At 36.8% G+C, this 18,282-nt stretch overlaps 1 protein-coding gene across 1 annotated transcript in view; it reads right to left on the bottom strand.

Annotated features, from left to right (window-relative positions):
- The window catches only part of LOC139735908 (uncharacterized), a 133,181-nt gene that overhangs the window by 8,655 nt on the left and 106,244 nt on the right, over nucleotides 1-18,282 (bottom strand). Inside the window, exons 5-6 of the mRNA XM_071646663.1 lie at nucleotides 13,906-14,154; nucleotides 1,973-2,160 (exon numbers count right to left, since the gene is read on the bottom strand). Coding sequence (XP_071502764.1) covers nucleotides 1,973-2,160; nucleotides 13,906-14,154 — 437 coding nt within the window. The remainder of the gene's footprint in view (nucleotides 1-1,972; nucleotides 2,161-13,905; nucleotides 14,155-18,282) is intronic.

Raw genomic sequence — 18,282 nt, 5'->3', positions numbered from 1 at the left:
TGCGTGAGGACTGAAAATAAGTGAAATGGGTCAACCTAGCTGAACTTGACTTCTTCATATTTTCTGAAAGAGCGGGTCTTCTTTTACATTATGCTAGAATTTAGTATCACAAAACGGGCAGGAAAGTGTGTTTTTTTAGCAGTTACTCTCGAACATTTTTGGTAGAATAGTGTGATTAGGTGTGTTTTTAGAATCCTGTTTTCATTTCTGAAAAACCTTGTCCACACTCTTCACTTTCAACTCTAATAACTTTTGAAAGGATATTGCTACTGATTTGAAAGTTGGCATTAATTATGGACAGAATGTGTTTATGAGGCATGCTTAATTTGAGTTTAATCTAATAATCCCTTCATTGTTGTTACTCTGGTGGTTTACTTCCTGTTTTTTTGTCCCATTCATTGCACAGCCAGCACGGTTTGGTAAAGATTAAGCGCTTGAATAGACACTGTACTTCGGAGCCTCTTTTCTCAGTTCACACTTTTCCTGAGTTTGTGCTTTCTTTCCACTATTTAGATAGGTTAGGAGAGTCCATTTGATTTGATTTATACATCATTTTAGAGCTTAAAGTCTGCTCTTTCAGAATATGGTCTTAACTAAAAATTCATGTCTGGCGACTTTTTGTTTGTTTTGAGGTGCAGGGTCACATATATAACACCTTGAATCTGTAGCAAGTGATCTAGAGTGTGTAATTCAAATCAAAATAATCACTCAATTCATTTCCCTTGTAGTGTCCATACCACCGTCATACAGATTTGAATTTCAGGCATAGAATTTTGTAAGAATTTTGACTAAAATGCAATTTCATGAGGACACATTCAAATCTGGGTTGTTGTTTTTCCTTTCGGTAGCTGTTTGCGCTAACATTTTCCCACAGTGCTGGGATGCTCCCAGCCAGCGACACACCTACACCTGCTGGCTTGGGATCAGGACGGGACATATGCTATGAAATGTGAGCTCATGTCACTTTTTCCACGCGACAAAAGCCATCCTGACGGGGATTAAACTCATGATCGCCGTCGACAGACCAGCCCCTCGCTCCCAGCTCACCTGCTCAAATCCAAAGCAGGGGATGGAAGCCAGAGTTCTAAAGTTCATGTGTCCCCTTTGCAACCCTGAAAATTAGATTCCTTTCATAAGCTGGTATATCTCAGAGGTAGGCAAGTCAGACCTTTCCTCAGAATAATGAAACTGGAAACTTCCCTACGACGAAAGGGAAAACAATAACTGTAGATTTCCAGTTTATTTATTCAGACCCTGAAAAAATTCTCTAATTGTTGGTACATCAGGGGAGCGTATTCTCGAGTGACATGGGGTTATTTTTCATTTCTTTCCTACAAACTCTTCAAGTGTATTACCATAAGAGTTTATGCACGATGCTGGGATATATTATTCTTCCACCATGCAAAACTATATGTGACATTTGCATACAAAAATTAAATGGTTATAGTTTCTTGATCTAAGCTTTATGAAAGTTCTGGAAGTAAATATACCACAGTTTCATCAAATCTTCTTTGCTGGGAAAACTTGTAGACATTCTGTTCATGAAGTCAACACTTTATACATCACAAGTAAAAAAATATATGCCAAATCGCCAATTTTTACCAAGATTTGGAAAAAAAAAACTTTAACTGAAAGGTTGGAGGTACAAGTGTGCTATCCTGTTGTATATGCAGAATATTTTGCAGTAGTTCTTGTTTGTGAATTCTAGCATTGATTAATAGTCACAAAATCAACAACCTCAATGGATATTGCTACTCAAAACGCAAATATATTTCATATAGAGTATTCAAATTTTCTTTTGAAAAGGGATACAACACGTATGTTCATTTTTCATTCTATCCCTGTGGCTCTCAATTGGGAATTCAACCACACACAAAAACATCTTTAATACAAGTCCAAATTTGCACAAAAAAAAATAAATAAATGGGCGTGTACAGTATTACACTCCTCACAGAAGTACGAGGGCATATACCTTTGGGCGGGGTCAGCCACAGGCTCCGAGAGCCGACTGCCGAGGGAGCCGCCGTGATTGGACGGGGGCAGGGGTGGGAGGGGTCCCCGAGACAGGTCACAGGGCTGGGTGGGGAGAGTGGGCGGGGCGTCCATGGCAGCCAAGAGGTGTGGCTGCTTGTGTTGGATCTTTCCTGCCACCTGCTTGGCCTGGAAAAAAAAATTGCCAAGATAAAACAAAATTTAACCAAATATATGGTAAACTTTCAGAATTTGTGGACAGAAGCAGTCAGGAATGAAAGATCATAGCTTTACACAAGTCTCTCTGTAAACTTTCACTGGCATATCACACAATGCAGCATGCATGCATTAATTTCATAAGATTACTTTTTTTTGTGGACATCAATTTTGCACATTTATTCTTATTCATGCTAGAAATTAAATGCTTCCATAAACAAATATCACTGTCATCATTGCTTTGAGATCTTAGTTTTTCATTGCTCAATATGACTAATCTACTCTTACACAATATTGTATTTGAATAAAACTTTTTTTTGTGCGAACAACACTAAATCTTTTAAGACTTCATATGCTTCTTTTCATGTAAAATAATCCTTGCATGAAGTTCAAATTTAATTCATACAAAATCACTGGTACCTAAAACAAGACTTCAATTTTTGTCATGCTGATATTCAAATATTTAAAATCTACAACATCAACAATACAACAACTGAATAAATAATTGGAAAAGGCACTTGAGAAAGCCACACAAATGAAAACTATAATTAAAGACACAAAACACTGCTGAAAAGAAAATTACAAAACATGACCCAAAAAATCTTAAATCAACCAATGACAACTGCTCTTGCATTTATGCAATCTACATCAATTCAAAAGGAATCTTTGCAACTTCATGTTTTTTATCCTACTTGGTAATTTCACAAAGTAATAAATGACATCTGGTAAAAGATGTAATTGCCATTCTATAGTAAATGGCATTGGATTTTTGTCATGATGAACACGTCCTCTCATTTCAGGCAGATATGTACATCATTGTGGACTGCTATATCATAAGAAACTGAGAGTTTCATCCATATTTAAATCTGATATGAATAACTATGAATAGACACTATCCATCCTGTATGTATAGTCTACAGGCAATCTCTGCCAAGCAGCTATGATTTGCAAAGAGAAGGTAGTATTGCGTTTTCATTAATTTACACATGATGTATTGAATACATATGCAAATATGGAGACAGCATACTCGTATATGAGTGCATGGATATCACAAAGGAAAACATACAAATTAATCAATACTCACTGCAACATGAAATTGATTATAAGCAGTTAATCAACTTTTGACAGGGGAATAACATAATACAGCCACCAAGGAAAAAATTAAAGGCACTGCTAACTGGTATTATAAGTTACACATGAAGCGTGCTCTGGTTAATCAGGTTAATCCCAGCACATCAAAGCTATCAATTACTCACAACACGACAGCTAAAATGAAAAATCACCATAACCATTTTTTTTTTTATGAAGTTGTTGTTGGCGACAAGTTTTCTGTACACCATAGTATGATGTAGGGCATTAAAATTATTGCAAGCTACAAGTTAGTCTCCTAGCAGGGCTAATAGTTACAGTATTTGCAAGGGGAAAAAATGGAGTCTCACTAATTTCTCTTTGAGACAAAGAAAGTCTCTACAAAGAAATAAAAGACTTGAGCTTTGCATATGAAGCTAGACTCTTTGCCATTAGATTTAGTATACCTTCAGCAGGAAACAGACACACTGACACAACATGGCAAAATGCCAAGCTCAGAAAGAAGACATATATCATATTGCAATGTTAGTTAACCTGATGAGGATGAGTTGATTTTGGTATATCACAAGTTTCCCGTAGACACCTAACCGAGTATATTCCAACTCGTCTTCAAAGGATGAAGTACAATCCAAATGCTTTAACTGCTCTGCATTTTATAAAGATCCCTTTGGGACGATCTGTAAGACAAATGTGATACAACTTTCAAAGCTGTGTAGAGCTAGCTGCCCTTCTATGGACAGTTCTTAAGATATTTTCTGGTAAAAACCCAATTCTTTTACAACATTTGACTGAAATTCAATGCGGTGCAGCTCAATTTAGATATCACTAAAGATTTGATATACTGAAATATATATTGATTTCATTACATTAGCACTGGAATGGCTGGAATAATATATGTACTGTAGACATTTAAACCATACAGAACATGTAATTTTCAACAGCATATAGGTGGCCTAGTGTGCAATGTACTGCTTGTTGGTAATCTAAAACAAATGTGATGGAATTCAATGGGATTGAAACAGATTTTCCCACTTTCTGTACACAAACACAATCTACACTAGCCATAGATTTAGTCACATTTAATTGCATGAGAAGAATGTTTTCGGTTTAACGTTTCTATGTACCATCAAAGGAGTCGAGTAGCTGATATTTCCAGCTACCACTGGACTAGCTGCCGCTCCACCCTCCAAAAAAGCAAACAAACAAACAAAATCCACAACAAATGAGCACAACACTTCCACACATAAAAAAATACTCACACATTGGCAAATAACGCACAAAGAGATCTATAAAGTCATATTTCACGCATATACAGTAAAATACCTCTCTCTCCTCGTAACACGCGTTGAGAATATTTAGTATGCATGCTTGCTGTTGCAGAAAAGATGGATAAAAAATGCATTAGTAATGTTAGAATGATGACTGTAGAAACACAGCATTTTTCCCAATCATGAAAATTCAAAAATTCAAAAGACACAAACTTGTCAACACAACACCAACATTTCCACAAGAGCACATACATCAAAAAGGTTTAAGCTTACTTACTTCACACTGTTCAGAGCTTGTACTACACTATAGGGAGATACTCAAAACAGAAAGTTTTGTTATGAGGTTTGTGAAGGCACTGCAAACATTAGGTTTGTGCTAGTAATACCAGGGTACTATTTAATAGCTTTCAAGGTAAATCACATAACAGCTAGGAAGAAGGGAAAAAAATCACACCAATCACAGCTTATCCACACTTACACCAATGAACCAGACAGCAGCTAACGCTGACATTAGAAGTATTTGAAGTAGTAGTAAGAGGTTAAATTGAATCCTGCTCAAGTTGTTGTAGGAGGTATCATGTTCCAAAACACTTAAACAAATTTTTCGGCCAACAGTGAAGTGCAGAGTGTCACAAATGACTGTTTGAATGATTCACTATAATTGCTTCTCCAGCATGAAAGCGAGAACAAATAATAAAACATGATGTTGCGGACTACATGTCACCTTTAAATATTCTCATTTTGAAAAAAAAAAAAATGATGGGAAGGTAAATAGCAGTGGACCGACTATACATGAAGTGATTATATATAATTAATCATCATGCAAAAACTATACTGTTTTCTGATGGCTATAAGACAGGGTAAGCATTACGAAAATAAGATTTTGCCTTTAATGATCACATGAAAGTAAAAGAAAACAAAATATAGATTTTTTTTTTTACTCTGCTTTCATTCATGAATTTGGCACAGTATAGATAGGATTTGATACATTATTAAATGTAAATGTAAAAGCAAATTGGAGTACTCTTTGCAAAGTGGGTCTACCAAAACAACAGTGGCACATAGGAGGAAGACAAGAATTCAATTTGTGAATGACTGTGAAGACAAACACATCGCACAGCACAAATCCAATAGATAACATGCAGAGGTAGTCTCAGTTCTTCCCAAGATACTAACAGCTAAATAGTTGCTTGAACAGAACAATCCAATGATGCGATACAAATTGGGAAGTAAAACTGCTGCATCGAAGTCTAATTGTGTAGATTTAAATGTGGAATTCCTTAAATCAATAGTAAAGAAAGAGGCACATTGCCCATCTACAACTATTGAAAACAATGACTGAATTAAAGTTTCCTAAATTTGAAAGCCCCAAATTACTATTTTGATGACAATCACCAGTCTTAGTTGATTTCATTTAAATTACTCAAAAATGAAAACTCCTTGCTTTTTCCCACAGAGCGGTTACATTGATTTTGCAAGAATAGTCATGTTTTGGGTTGTTGTTGTTGTTATGTTTTTTGCTGTTGCTGTTGTTGTTGTTGTTTACTCAACAAACTTTCTGTTTACATTTTTCATTCTGTTGTCTCAATTTATCCTATTGCCACAACCAATGCTTCAATCAAAGTGGAAACTACGGATGAAAAGCAGAAGTAACCGGGCATTGCGAGAGATATTACAGCAAGCACTTCAATCAGCGACACTAATCTTTCTTTTCTTTTTTTTTAAGGGCATGTTGTATTTTGCACCATAGCAATATAAAGAATATGTGTTTCATAAGCACTTTGAATACTTTTAACTTGACATTAGTGATAGCGTTAAATGTCACTGCACACAAAAAAAGAGCATGGGGTAAGCATAGGTCATTATTACTGTTAAATTGTTTGTTTGGGTTTTGTTTTTTTTTGCTTTTTGCTTTTTGCTTTAAGCTAAGCAATCCAAACAGGCTACCATCTAGTTTTGATTTAACATATCAGTATAAAATCTATTTTGAATACTTTCTACTTGATACCAACAAGTTCAAGTTCGAATATGTATTATCTTTCATTCGATTGTTGATGCTATCATGATACTTTTTTAAACTGTGATTCCATCACAAAACGACAAATACAAACTGTCCCTAATACACACTTCCCTCTCGACGGACTTTGCATAGCGTATGAGTTTCCATGGCGACGGCATCAATAATTACCTGTGGAAGGCTCGAGGAAGCAATGAGTTTATACCTAATTTTTCTCTCTCTATACAAATGTTTATTTTGCACGGGGAAGTCATACTACCATGTACTCCCAAAAGGATTAGTAGGATCTCCAAATCTGAGAGGGGCACGCACTGCACCTCTCGAAAGAATCGCACCGCTTTTAGAAAATCCGCTTAATTTCGCGGGGAAAAAAAACTTTAGACTTCCCGCATCAGACCCCCAAAGCTGTGTAGTTATTAGTGTCGATTAATTATTCAATTAATGGATTAATAAAGGCAACATGGAACCGTGATAAGCAGTCGCGCACCAGCGGGAAAAGGAGAACATTCAGGTGAGGAAAAGCGGGGCGGACTGAGAAAGGCGATACTGGGTGAAGGAAAGGTGAAACATGGCAGTCATGGAGGAGATATAGATGGATATACATGCAGGATCAGGTCAACAGCACTGGGAAACAAGCCCTCCTCAACTCCCAGTGAGCACATGTTAGCCCAGACGGATGCATTTTAGCCTAAATTAGGTATCCACGTCTTTACAATTCAATATCCTCCCCTCCCTCAAAGTTTAAAAGACCATTCAACAATTCTAAACCCCACTATTTAGACTCCTATTGTTTATGCCATTCTTACTTCCACTCAACATTTTCAGAACGCTAGACCTACGAAATGGGTTTCACCATTGCCTACAGCAGGAAATTGGTTGAACTGTCATGCAGTGCATATTTGCATCACTGAAATTAAACATAGTTCTGCTAGCCTCTTCTCCCTATTTTCATAAATTTTTGTTATACTGCATTTTATTGAGTAAAAATTGACTAGCACCATAAAATAGTCTTTCGTGATGTGGTCACACCATATTTACTTGCACTTACAATCTGCAACTTCAACTAATGTAACTATGCCATGGTCATGTGACCGGCATCAATCCTACCCAGGTCTCAAAATTTAAGCCACTTGGAGCTGTCGTCGTACATTAAAAGTGCCGTTAACTGACCAATTTGAGCCAAGTCTTTGCTGATCTGTCACTATGGTTCCTTCATTATCATGCTCAACTGGCTTCTATATACTGTTATTCCTGTTGAAGGCAATTATTACCCGTTTACAGAGGAAAATCCCCTCAAATTCCTATTACCAATAACAGGAAAGTAAATATGCAAGTTCATGGTTTCTCTTTCAGCTCATAATAAATTTGAAGTTTGGCGAGGAAATGTCTTATGTTGTCACAAGACAGGTATATTTCATTTATAAAACTCATCCTTTCTGATTCTTTGCTGGTTGTACGGACCTAATCAGCATTAAAACCACAACAAATTTGTAAGTATTTGTAGGTACTGTTAAATTCCAAACCATAATCTATATCAACCCAATACTGCTCCCATGCCTCAAACCCACCCAAAAAGGGGAGATCTAGACGAATGTAGTCTTAGCAGTTTCTACACAGTTTTAGTACAAAATGAAAATCATTATGATCATTTTAAGTGTTGTAACTTTCTCATCCTGTGTCCAACTATAATGTACCATCTTTTCACGTGGATGCTTCATTTGACAGTAAATTTGAACATGAGAATGAGGTGTCACTTCAGCACGACGTGCTTCCTTCCTATAAAGCCAATTAAACACAACCTCCCAAAAATCTCTAATACATCCTTTTCTACCCCAAGCCATAGTTCACCTTCTTCATAGCATATAAAGAGCTGCTTGTGATTGGAAATGACAGAGAAGGAGGAAAAAGTTCAAACATAATAAAAACATTATGCTTTGGTAGAGGACATCAGAGGCAAATGAATAGGACTGAGAGCTTGATTGTGCCTTTAATGCAATCACTGCCAATTTTCATCTTGCTTGTAGTCCAGTAAATGACTATGCATTGGAATTTTACAATTTCTGTTGTTCAGACAAAGAAAATCAATATAATCAATATTGTGGCCAATTTGAAATTTCTTCTGATAGTAAGGATAAATTCTAAATTGACACGCTACACTCATTGCTGCAATCACATTTTGGCACATTCATTTCAAGAAAATGATGGTACAAACTACATCAAAATCTACATATCATTCGCAGCACATCAAATCCCAACTATGCATTTGCCTCTGACATGTCTATGATTGGTGGCAATGAAAAAGAGAAAGAATTTAAAGCACATGATGATGATGAGGATGATAGGGATGACATTGACAATGGTGAGGTTAGGAAGAATTTATTTCTTATAAAACTTTGATATGCGCCTTTTCAAATGGCAAAAGTTGCTGACTAACCCGAGCCGACTTTCGATAAGTTATCTGTGAAGAGAGCAGATATATCATAAAGTGATTGGATTATTTGTCAGTTTGAACAAGTTTTCACACTCACAGCCTTCTGTCTTAGATCCATACAGATGCCATTTTAGGTTGGAATCATAATGAGAATAATTACATGAAATTTTGCAATATATATTTGAACACATCAAATGCTACTATCAAAGAAGAAAATAGTGTAACATGCACTCACATAAATGTACACATACAAGCAGCAAGTGTTTTTAATAGCATGAATGTACAATGTTTAATTTACATAATTTTCTGACCTTCAGCAAATTAAGCCCTCATTAATGTTTTGTCTCACAACCTCTGAATTATTTACTTTAGGGTGAAAATATTAGAAAAATTTTGTCTTCCCTTGTGGATTATAATGAGGTTGCATACAATGAAATTTGACAACACATTATCAATTTTTCCCTTTAATTTCATTAGCATAGTTTAAGGTTTTTAAAAGTTTATGACTGAGAATTACGACATATGAAAAATTCACACGTATACACACACACACACACACACATATGTTATTCACACTTGACCCACAAATTCCTGGGGTGACCTTCCAAAAAATAATCTTCTTTTCCTTATCAAATTGGCAACAGTGTCATCAGTATGTGGTCAATGGTAAAAACTTATGTCCACTGGGCATACTAGGCAAAATGAAAGACTGGTCACAAGATTGCTCTCAACCAAACATTTGATTAGGATCCATATCATCATTTCATATACATTCTATATCATAGTTCTACGCCTATATCAAACCAAGATAAAAAAATAAGGACATACTGAGTTTGATAATTGAATTTCTATGTTTATGTGTAGTTCTTCACCAATTTTGATTTCTTTCACCAACACCAGACAGAACATGTCCCCCATGAAGTTTAACCAGTAATTCCCACTGATCAACTTTGCCATGTTCAATGTGAGAAACATCTCTACAGATTAATTGCTCTTGAATGGGTTAACTACAGCCCTCCTGACTCCACAAGTTGAATATACGATGCCAAGCACACAAATTCTGCATCATCACATTTATGGCAGAATGTCCTACTATCACACGGAGTACAGAACTGGGGGTGAAAAGGGGACACCCCCATCGCTGTCCCTCCCGATCCATCTCGAGTTGTCGCGTCTTGGTATAACCTATCCGCCTTTCACGACCTACTCGCCCCTATCTCTTTCCTACACCACGTAATTAAAGGATTCCCTTTCACAGGCCCACTTCCATCCATCCTCTTCTTGCCTCCTCCCCGATCATCCCCCTCCCTTTCCATCAGACTTCTTCCTGTTAATTCTTTCTCCCTCTTTTTCTCACTCTCCTAATATCTTTTTCTCTCCTTCATCTGAAACCTGAAATTGATGATACATGAACAAGACAACCGTCATGAATGACAAATTTGATCGATATCAGCATAGATTTTTTTTTTTTTTAAATTCCATGGGCTAAATTAATTTGTATTATTTGAAAAAAGCATTTTTCAAAACATTATCAGGGTGAGAAAAGATACTCAATACAAAAATGAAATAAAGAATTTCATTCCTGTTGTATACTGGTTTTATTAAACCTAAGAATAAAGAATCTTACGTAGCAGCTATGGAAATTCAGAAAATGCTTTCCACTTCTGCTAGTCATCATTTTCTTCAGCACCAAATCACAATTTTTCTTTATGAATTTTTGGCCGATATGTTTGTGCAAGCAAATGAAAGCTAGATAAAAGTGGCTTCAGCCCATGGAAGCAAATTTCACACATATTGTTAAAAGGCTTCTAGCACAGACTCCGATCCAAGTTTGATTTAGGACCAATCCTAGGATTCTTTCTGGGGGACAGAACAAAAAAAAAAAGAAAAGAGGATGGACAAGATAAAGAGCCTTTCCATTCTTTTCAAATCTTGGTAAATAAGATTTGTTGAGTAAAATTGTGGATTTTCATTTGCAAATCGTCTTGCACAATCCTGCCACATGTATCTGAAGATTCATTGTGAAGTCGACAAGCAATTACACGATGAAAGTTTATCATCAAATAACCACACTAGCTCAACATGGGTTAAGACAAGACAAACGGAAGGAAAAAAAATCCACCTGTATCACTCCTTTGGTAACACTCTGCACAACCCAAGCTGGGTCTCAAAACTCCCCCCTTTCCAGGGACGCGTGCATTTTTCTCGTTAACTCCCGCTTGCGCTAATGCGACACAGATTAGCGGCGCACGTGGTCGCAATATAAGTCTGGGGCTTCCTCTCCGCACGGATAGATTAGCTTAACTTACGACTACAGGAAACACTCCTGAAAAATTACTGAAGAGGACTTGCAATGACAGGTCACTAAAATGTTTTTTTTTTCACTCTCTCCTTCGATTCCCCTCCCCCTCCAAAAATCGTGAACACGCAAACTATTAAAACACTTGTTTCCTCATAAGAAGAAGGAAAAATAAAAAATGCATTCAATGGCAATTCTTGCTAATGTTTCTATGGCAACACTAATTTGAACCATGCTCTTGTGATGGTTTAACTTGTGATGGTAGCTAACATACGAGGCTTGCCCTGCGAGAGTCAATATTCTTTTTCAGCCCTTTTTTTCGCCCCGTCAGATTTAGTTTCCAGAAGGAGGATATTTCATGTTAAGGTATGTGGGTGATAGGTTCTGAACACATCCTGCCAATATGAAACTAATACATGAAAAATCAAAGCTAGCACAATTTCTCAAACATGAGGTCTGCTCTACTTGCGACAGTGCTGCACAAAAGTTGGGATCCTCTGACACGCAACCCAGAATTCTGGACATCGCTTTCTTCAAACTATCAATCTCACATGCCCACATACACTCGCTCGGGAAAATGAGCTACAGGCTTGTATCAAACTATAAACAGATAACATATACATACTTCTTTTTCTTTCAGAAACCTCATTTCCACTTCTCCACAAGGGTACATCTCACTGAGCGGCAAATGTTTGTAGGGACAGTGAATTTTAGGTTTCGTTAGGATTTGTAAACAGTTGCGATCACATTCATCCACAGTTACAATCAAATTTGTAAACAGTATGTGGCAACGATTGCAAATTTGATTGCACCTGTTTACCAACTTTTTATGACCCTGACATAATCTAAAATTTGCTACATTTGCAAGCATTCATTACTCAGTGGTATAGCCCTTAACAGGACTGCTACTTATCAGGAAAAAAAAAATATTCTCCAACATACTATCGTCCATCAAAACAGTGTATTATGTCAAATACAAATGTTCTAATTTTATCAGCAGACCTTTTCTTTTCATGAATTTTCACAAATATTCAATATGACAAGTTGGAATTAACTTTATGATTGCATCTAGGCAGACTTGCCCCATTGCATCTTAAAGGGAAGGTAAACCCAAAGAACAATGTGGATTGAGTGAAAGCAGCAACATTAGTAGAACACATCAGTGAAAGTTTGAGGAAAATCGGACAATCGATGCAAAAGTTATGAATTTTTAAAGTTTTGGTGTTGGAACCGCTAGATGAGGAGACTACTAGAGGATATGACGTATGAGTGGACAACAATACAAAGAAAATATAAAGGAAATTCAACAAAAATTCACTTTTCTAGAATTATGAAAGAGCAATGGACCAACCGCTTTCAGAAAGCAGGGGGAATAATTGCTACCCTTAACATATGTCAATATCAAGTTGATGGAATTTGTAATTTTCATGAAAAATGGATTTTTGCAGAATTTTCTTTATGTTTTCTTGGTATTGTTGTTCACTCATACGTCATAACCTCTAGTAGTCTCCTCATCCAGCGGTTCCAACATCAAAACTTTAAAAATTCATAACTTTTGCATCGATTGTCCGATTTTCCTCAAACTTTCACTGATGTGTTCTACTAATGCTGCTGCTTTCACTCAATCCACATTGCTCTTGGGGTTTATCTTCCCTTTAAGCACCTTCTGTGTCAGGAACTTTGGACAGTATGTACAACGTCACGGGGTCTTCTATGCAAATTGGCGCCCAGACCACACAAAGGGTGAAAGCAACAAGTTGACAATTTGTTAAATAGTGTCAGCTTTGTCTCTATTTATTTTGATAAATTTGGAAGTATAAGAGAGCACCCTACCCCCATCTTTACCTATGAATGGTTCAATGAGAGGGTTTGAGGGTCTGATAATGAGCCGAGTGAAAGTGGGCTGTGGAGCACGTGGATGAGATTAGCTGGGAAATGTACATTAGACTCGTGTCCAAATACTTTTAAATAACATGCGATCCAAGGTGAGAGTCAAGTGTGAATGAAACACAAACTTCTGAGCGACCGAGAGAAGATCAGTCGAAGGCAGAGGGGGGCTGGCATGATGTAAGCAGAATGGGGGATGTGAAATTTCCTGCATTTACTCGCTGAAAGCCCTAATCTCGTTACTCCACTTGTTTAAACTCTCACTTTAACATACATTTCTACAGACACACACACACACAGATGCATGCACGCACATGCACACACACACACAGACACACTCACTGACAAACACAGAACAGATTCTAAAAGGCCGTTTTTCTGGTATAAAAATGTGCATATCAGTTCATATGCCTCTCATGCTTTGAAATAGAGAAAAAGAAGGTATGGATCTTTCAAACGAGTTACAGGAATATACTGTATATATTTCAGTGTTAACTAATAAACATTATAAGCAAAATCAATCCGCTGCTATAACTGACAGGTATATTACTTTATTAATGCCTGCAATTGAGAAACCTCAAGTTTCACACATTCTTCATTAACTACAGTGCTGTAACTACAGATTAAGATCACAATGCAATGACAATGCTTCTAAATTCATGCCATGCTTTCTATGAGTACAAAGAAGAAAAAAGGTGTTTCGAGAATCCTAACAAGCGTCTCTTACCCAGACCCGACTCTGTCCGACGGAGAACCCGCGGACGCGTTCCGACGACAAGACTGGCTGGTTAGCCATGAGGTTCTCGGGCCGGCGCGCCCTCTCCTCTTCCTCCTCGGCGAAGCGAGTGACTTGGGCGAAGTACTCCTCCTGCTCCCGGTTGAGCTCGTCCACCAGTTCGTAGAACTGCTTCTTGCTGCGGATGCTGGCGTAGGCCACCTTGAAGGCCTTGCTGATGATGGCATTAATCTCCTCAGCCTGCAAGGTTTTCAAAATGAAAAAGATCAAAATATTCAAAAAGTACAATTAAATGTAAAAGCAAAATCAAAATACTATAAACTGAGTACCGCACAGTTTTGTTTCTGATTCCAAGAAAAATCATATGCGGTGCATATAAATCTTACTTGGGCAGTGAATGGATTCTTCAGTTTCTGGTTCCACATATCAGAAAAGTACATCACATGTGTTCTTGTACATTCATCACTTTGAGGTGCTCAAAAGATGTCTTGATAAATGGAGCTTGAATCTAAAGAGTAAAGTATCACTTCTTTCATTCAGTCTATTTTCTGATATTTGTTGTCTTTCTTTATAAAACTTGAAATGCATTGCTCTCTGAGCATGCAGCAAAAAGTGGAAGATGGATTCTACAACATACATTATAAAAAAAAAATCATTATGAATTTTAGCATCAAAATTGCTATCATTATTATCACCAATATCTTTATCAGCATTATTGTTTTTTGGAATTATGATTATTATTGTCATTAAAGGGAAGATAAACCCCAAGGACAATGTGGATTGAGTGAAAGCAGCAACATTAGTAGAACACATCAGTGAAAGTTTGAAGAAAATCGGACAATCGATGCAAAAGTTATGATTTTTTAAAGTTTTGGTGTTGGAACCGCTGGATGAGGAGACTACTAGAGGTTATGACGTATGAGTGGACAACAATACCAAGAAAATATAAAGAAAATACTACAAAAATCCATTTTTCATGAAAATTACAAATTCCATCAACTTGATATTGACATATGTTAAGGGTAGCAATTATTCCCCCTGCTTTCTGAAAGCGGTTGGTCCACTGCTCTTTCATAATTCTAGAAAAGTGAATTTTTGTTGAATTTCCTTTATATTTTCTTTGTATTGTTGTCCACTCATACGTCGTATCCTCTAGTAGTCTCCTCATCCAGTGGTTCCAACACCAAAACTTTAAAAATTCATAACTTTTGCATCGATTGTCCGATTTTCCTCAAACTTTCACTAATGTGTTCTACTAATGTCGCTGCTTTCACTCAATCCACATTGCTCTTTGGGTTTACCTTCCCTTTAACATAATTATCATCATCATAATGATAAGCATAATTGGTATCATATAAATCCTCATGAAATAAATTCAGTTTGGTAATCTTCTATTTTCATTGTCATGTGATTTTTTTTTATGTCACACGTAGCTTTGCATACAGCACACTGCAATTCGCATGATGTCACTTTCTTTATATCACAAAGATTAGTTGACTGTCGTATTCATAAATTCAGACAATGTTTTATACACATGACAGGTTCAGAGTCTCCTGCTTCAAATTACTGACGCAAGGATAACTACCCATTTCAAAGAATAAGTAAGGAATCTTAATGACTTGCATAGAGAGTTCAAGTTTCAAAACTGCAAAATAGTAGAGAGTAAAAGCGTTGAATGTGCCAATTCCAAAAAACAATGGCAATGCACGGCTGGAATTTCGCTACCCGAGCCCGTCTTTCACACAGATCGAGGGGTAGATAAACGCACACAGGAAAGTTGTTAATCTCAAATTCCTACAAAGAATTCTGTGATTGTCTTTCATTATCTTGGTTACAAGTGCCAAACTTCCCTGAAGACATTCCTACACACTGCAAAAAGGCCTTGTAAGTCTTGCCAGCGGTTTCCTCTCACTCTTGCCAGGCATTTAAAGGTAGTACTCCCGTCCCCTTGTTTCCTTTTCTACAATCAGATCATTAGAAACATGTGTTATTACTTCTGCAAAGGAGGTTATGCTTTTGCCCCACATTGGTTTGTTTGTTTGTCTGTTTGCTAAATAACTCAAAAAGTTGTGGACATATTTTGATGAAATTTACAGGCAAAGTTGATGATAACACAAGGATCAGGCGATTAAATTTCAGTCCTGATCCAGATCAATGTCTGAATCCAGGAATTTTCTTTATTTCATATTTTCACAGATTCTTTATCATATGCAAATAGGGCCAACAAACGAGGAGATTCAAGCTGTGCACATTTGAGGTGCGCACTCCAGGCGCAGCAGGAAGCTAAGGTCGAAACACTGGAAAGAATTCTTTATCATTGTGAAATAGGGTCATTTTCAGCATATCTTTATATGGGTGGAAATGAACTGCTTAGTGGAGGTCTGCGCGTTCTCTCAGTGTTTTTCTAATTGCTATATTGCTTGACATAAACGTACAGGAAGCCAATGGTCAAAGGTCAAATGAATCAAAATGCCACATGGCTGTATACTAAACACTGCCAACAAAAATCATGCAAGGAACAGATCTAAATATTTCAACCAATAGGATAATGTTCACGGATTGTTTAACATGATACTATTTGGTCTATTCCTATTCTTCTTCCTCCTCCTCCTCTTTCTTTTTTTTCCTTTTTTTTTTAATAATGTTTATACATACTTCTTTTGTACTAATACTTTTTCTTCTCCTCATCCTTCTTGTTCTTCTTATTCTCATTATTCTTCTTATTATTATTGGTAGTAGTAGTAGAAGTAGTACAATTACTTTTATTGTTATTGTTATTATTATTATTATTATTATTATTATTATCATTATTACTATTATTATCATCATCATCATTATAGTTGTTACTACTACTATTACTATCATTATTATTACTATTACTGTTATCATTATCATCATCATCATTACTGGGGTTTTTTTCTCTCTTTTTATGGACATTCAGTCTGAACTCAGCAAGGAAGTTCATGAAGCTTGATTCCCCTTTTCTTTCTTTCACTTTTTTTTTAAATACCAAAAGACACTAAAATACTTTGTATATGTATACCAAAACAGAAACACCACGTCAAATACTGACAGAAAAATCTGAGACCTCTGTTAGATTGCTCTGGCATGAAAGGCATTAATACCATACAGAGAAATTACAGAGCCAGTAGCTAGATAACAATGAACAATCAATAAACTGCGAGCATTTCCATTGTTGTCATGGCGACATCAAATTACAGTGATTTGCTAAAATGACACGGAGATCCCCTCCATACGATACAAACCCCAGGTTTGGCAGATTTTGGTGAGGAAATCATCTACATAAACCATTTAATGTGCAGTGATTATCATACAGGCATTCCCAATTTTTCTTGGCTCTAACTCCAATAGTTTGCAGTACATAGTCCTGAGGAGGGGCCTCAGAGCAGTCAATTCCATGGTTGCTAGCTTATGAGTATTGCTTCCATAGCAGTCATCGCAAAATGAATTGATTCAAATCATGAATATCAATCAAGAATATTCTATCAAAATTCATGCCACTCTCAAGAATGGTCTCCTGTATGCAATTATTGCAAGGCTTTACTATAAGCCCTCCTAACCTAAATTAGTAAGATAATGATGTCACCCAAGTAAGCGTTAAATAATGAATGATGTCCAAACTTTCCACTACACCTGGTTTAGATTTTCCGGCCCTGCAGTTACCATTGGTGCTGGTGCTTGTTATCATACCAAAACTAACGAGACCAGAGACTACAGTATGCAAGTCCCACCAGAATATATATATAAGGAATACTCAAAAAAAAAAAAAAAAAAAAAAAAAAAACTGAAATGGTTGTCACTGCATATCATGGGTGGTAGATATACTTTGTCAAACTGTACTTTGGACACCACTTTTCAACATTGTTGCACACTAACTCTGCTTCACTCACTTAAGGTGTTACTCAAACAACTGGAATTGAAACACACTGAAACTGATGGAACAAGAAGCACAGACCCTCCCTGCGTCTCTTTTGTCTGATTAAGACCACTTCCCGACTTCTGGCTTCATCGTGTTGTCCACAAAAACAAAAACAAAAACAAAAAAAGTTTTTGGCTGGTTATCAGCAGCACACCCCAACCCACTGCCTCTGTGTTAACTCTCCCTCTTTTGCTATATCTATTTCTCCTCTCTCCCCTTCTCTCTCCCTCTCTATCTTTATCTATTTCTCTCTTTCTCTCACACAATGAGATTGTGTTCTGTTCTAACCGCAGACATCTTAAAGTACAGTTGAACCTCAGACACGGGGCGGACGATGTGTGCGCACACTGCTTGCGAGGGAGTTAGCTGCCTTTCCTTATTGTGGGCGACTTGCCATCGGGGAATGTGTCAAAAACTACTCAAATTTA

The sequence above is a fragment of the Diadema antillarum genome, unplaced genomic scaffold (genome assembly GCF_040938485.1).
Source record: "Diadema antillarum isolate AM-2024a unplaced genomic scaffold, OU_Dant_1.0 seq00000604_RagTag, whole genome shotgun sequence".
Lineage (NCBI taxonomy): Eukaryota > Metazoa > Echinodermata > Echinoidea > Diadematoida > Diadematidae > Diadema > Diadema antillarum.
This window is presented reverse-complemented; position numbering and strand designations above follow the sequence as displayed.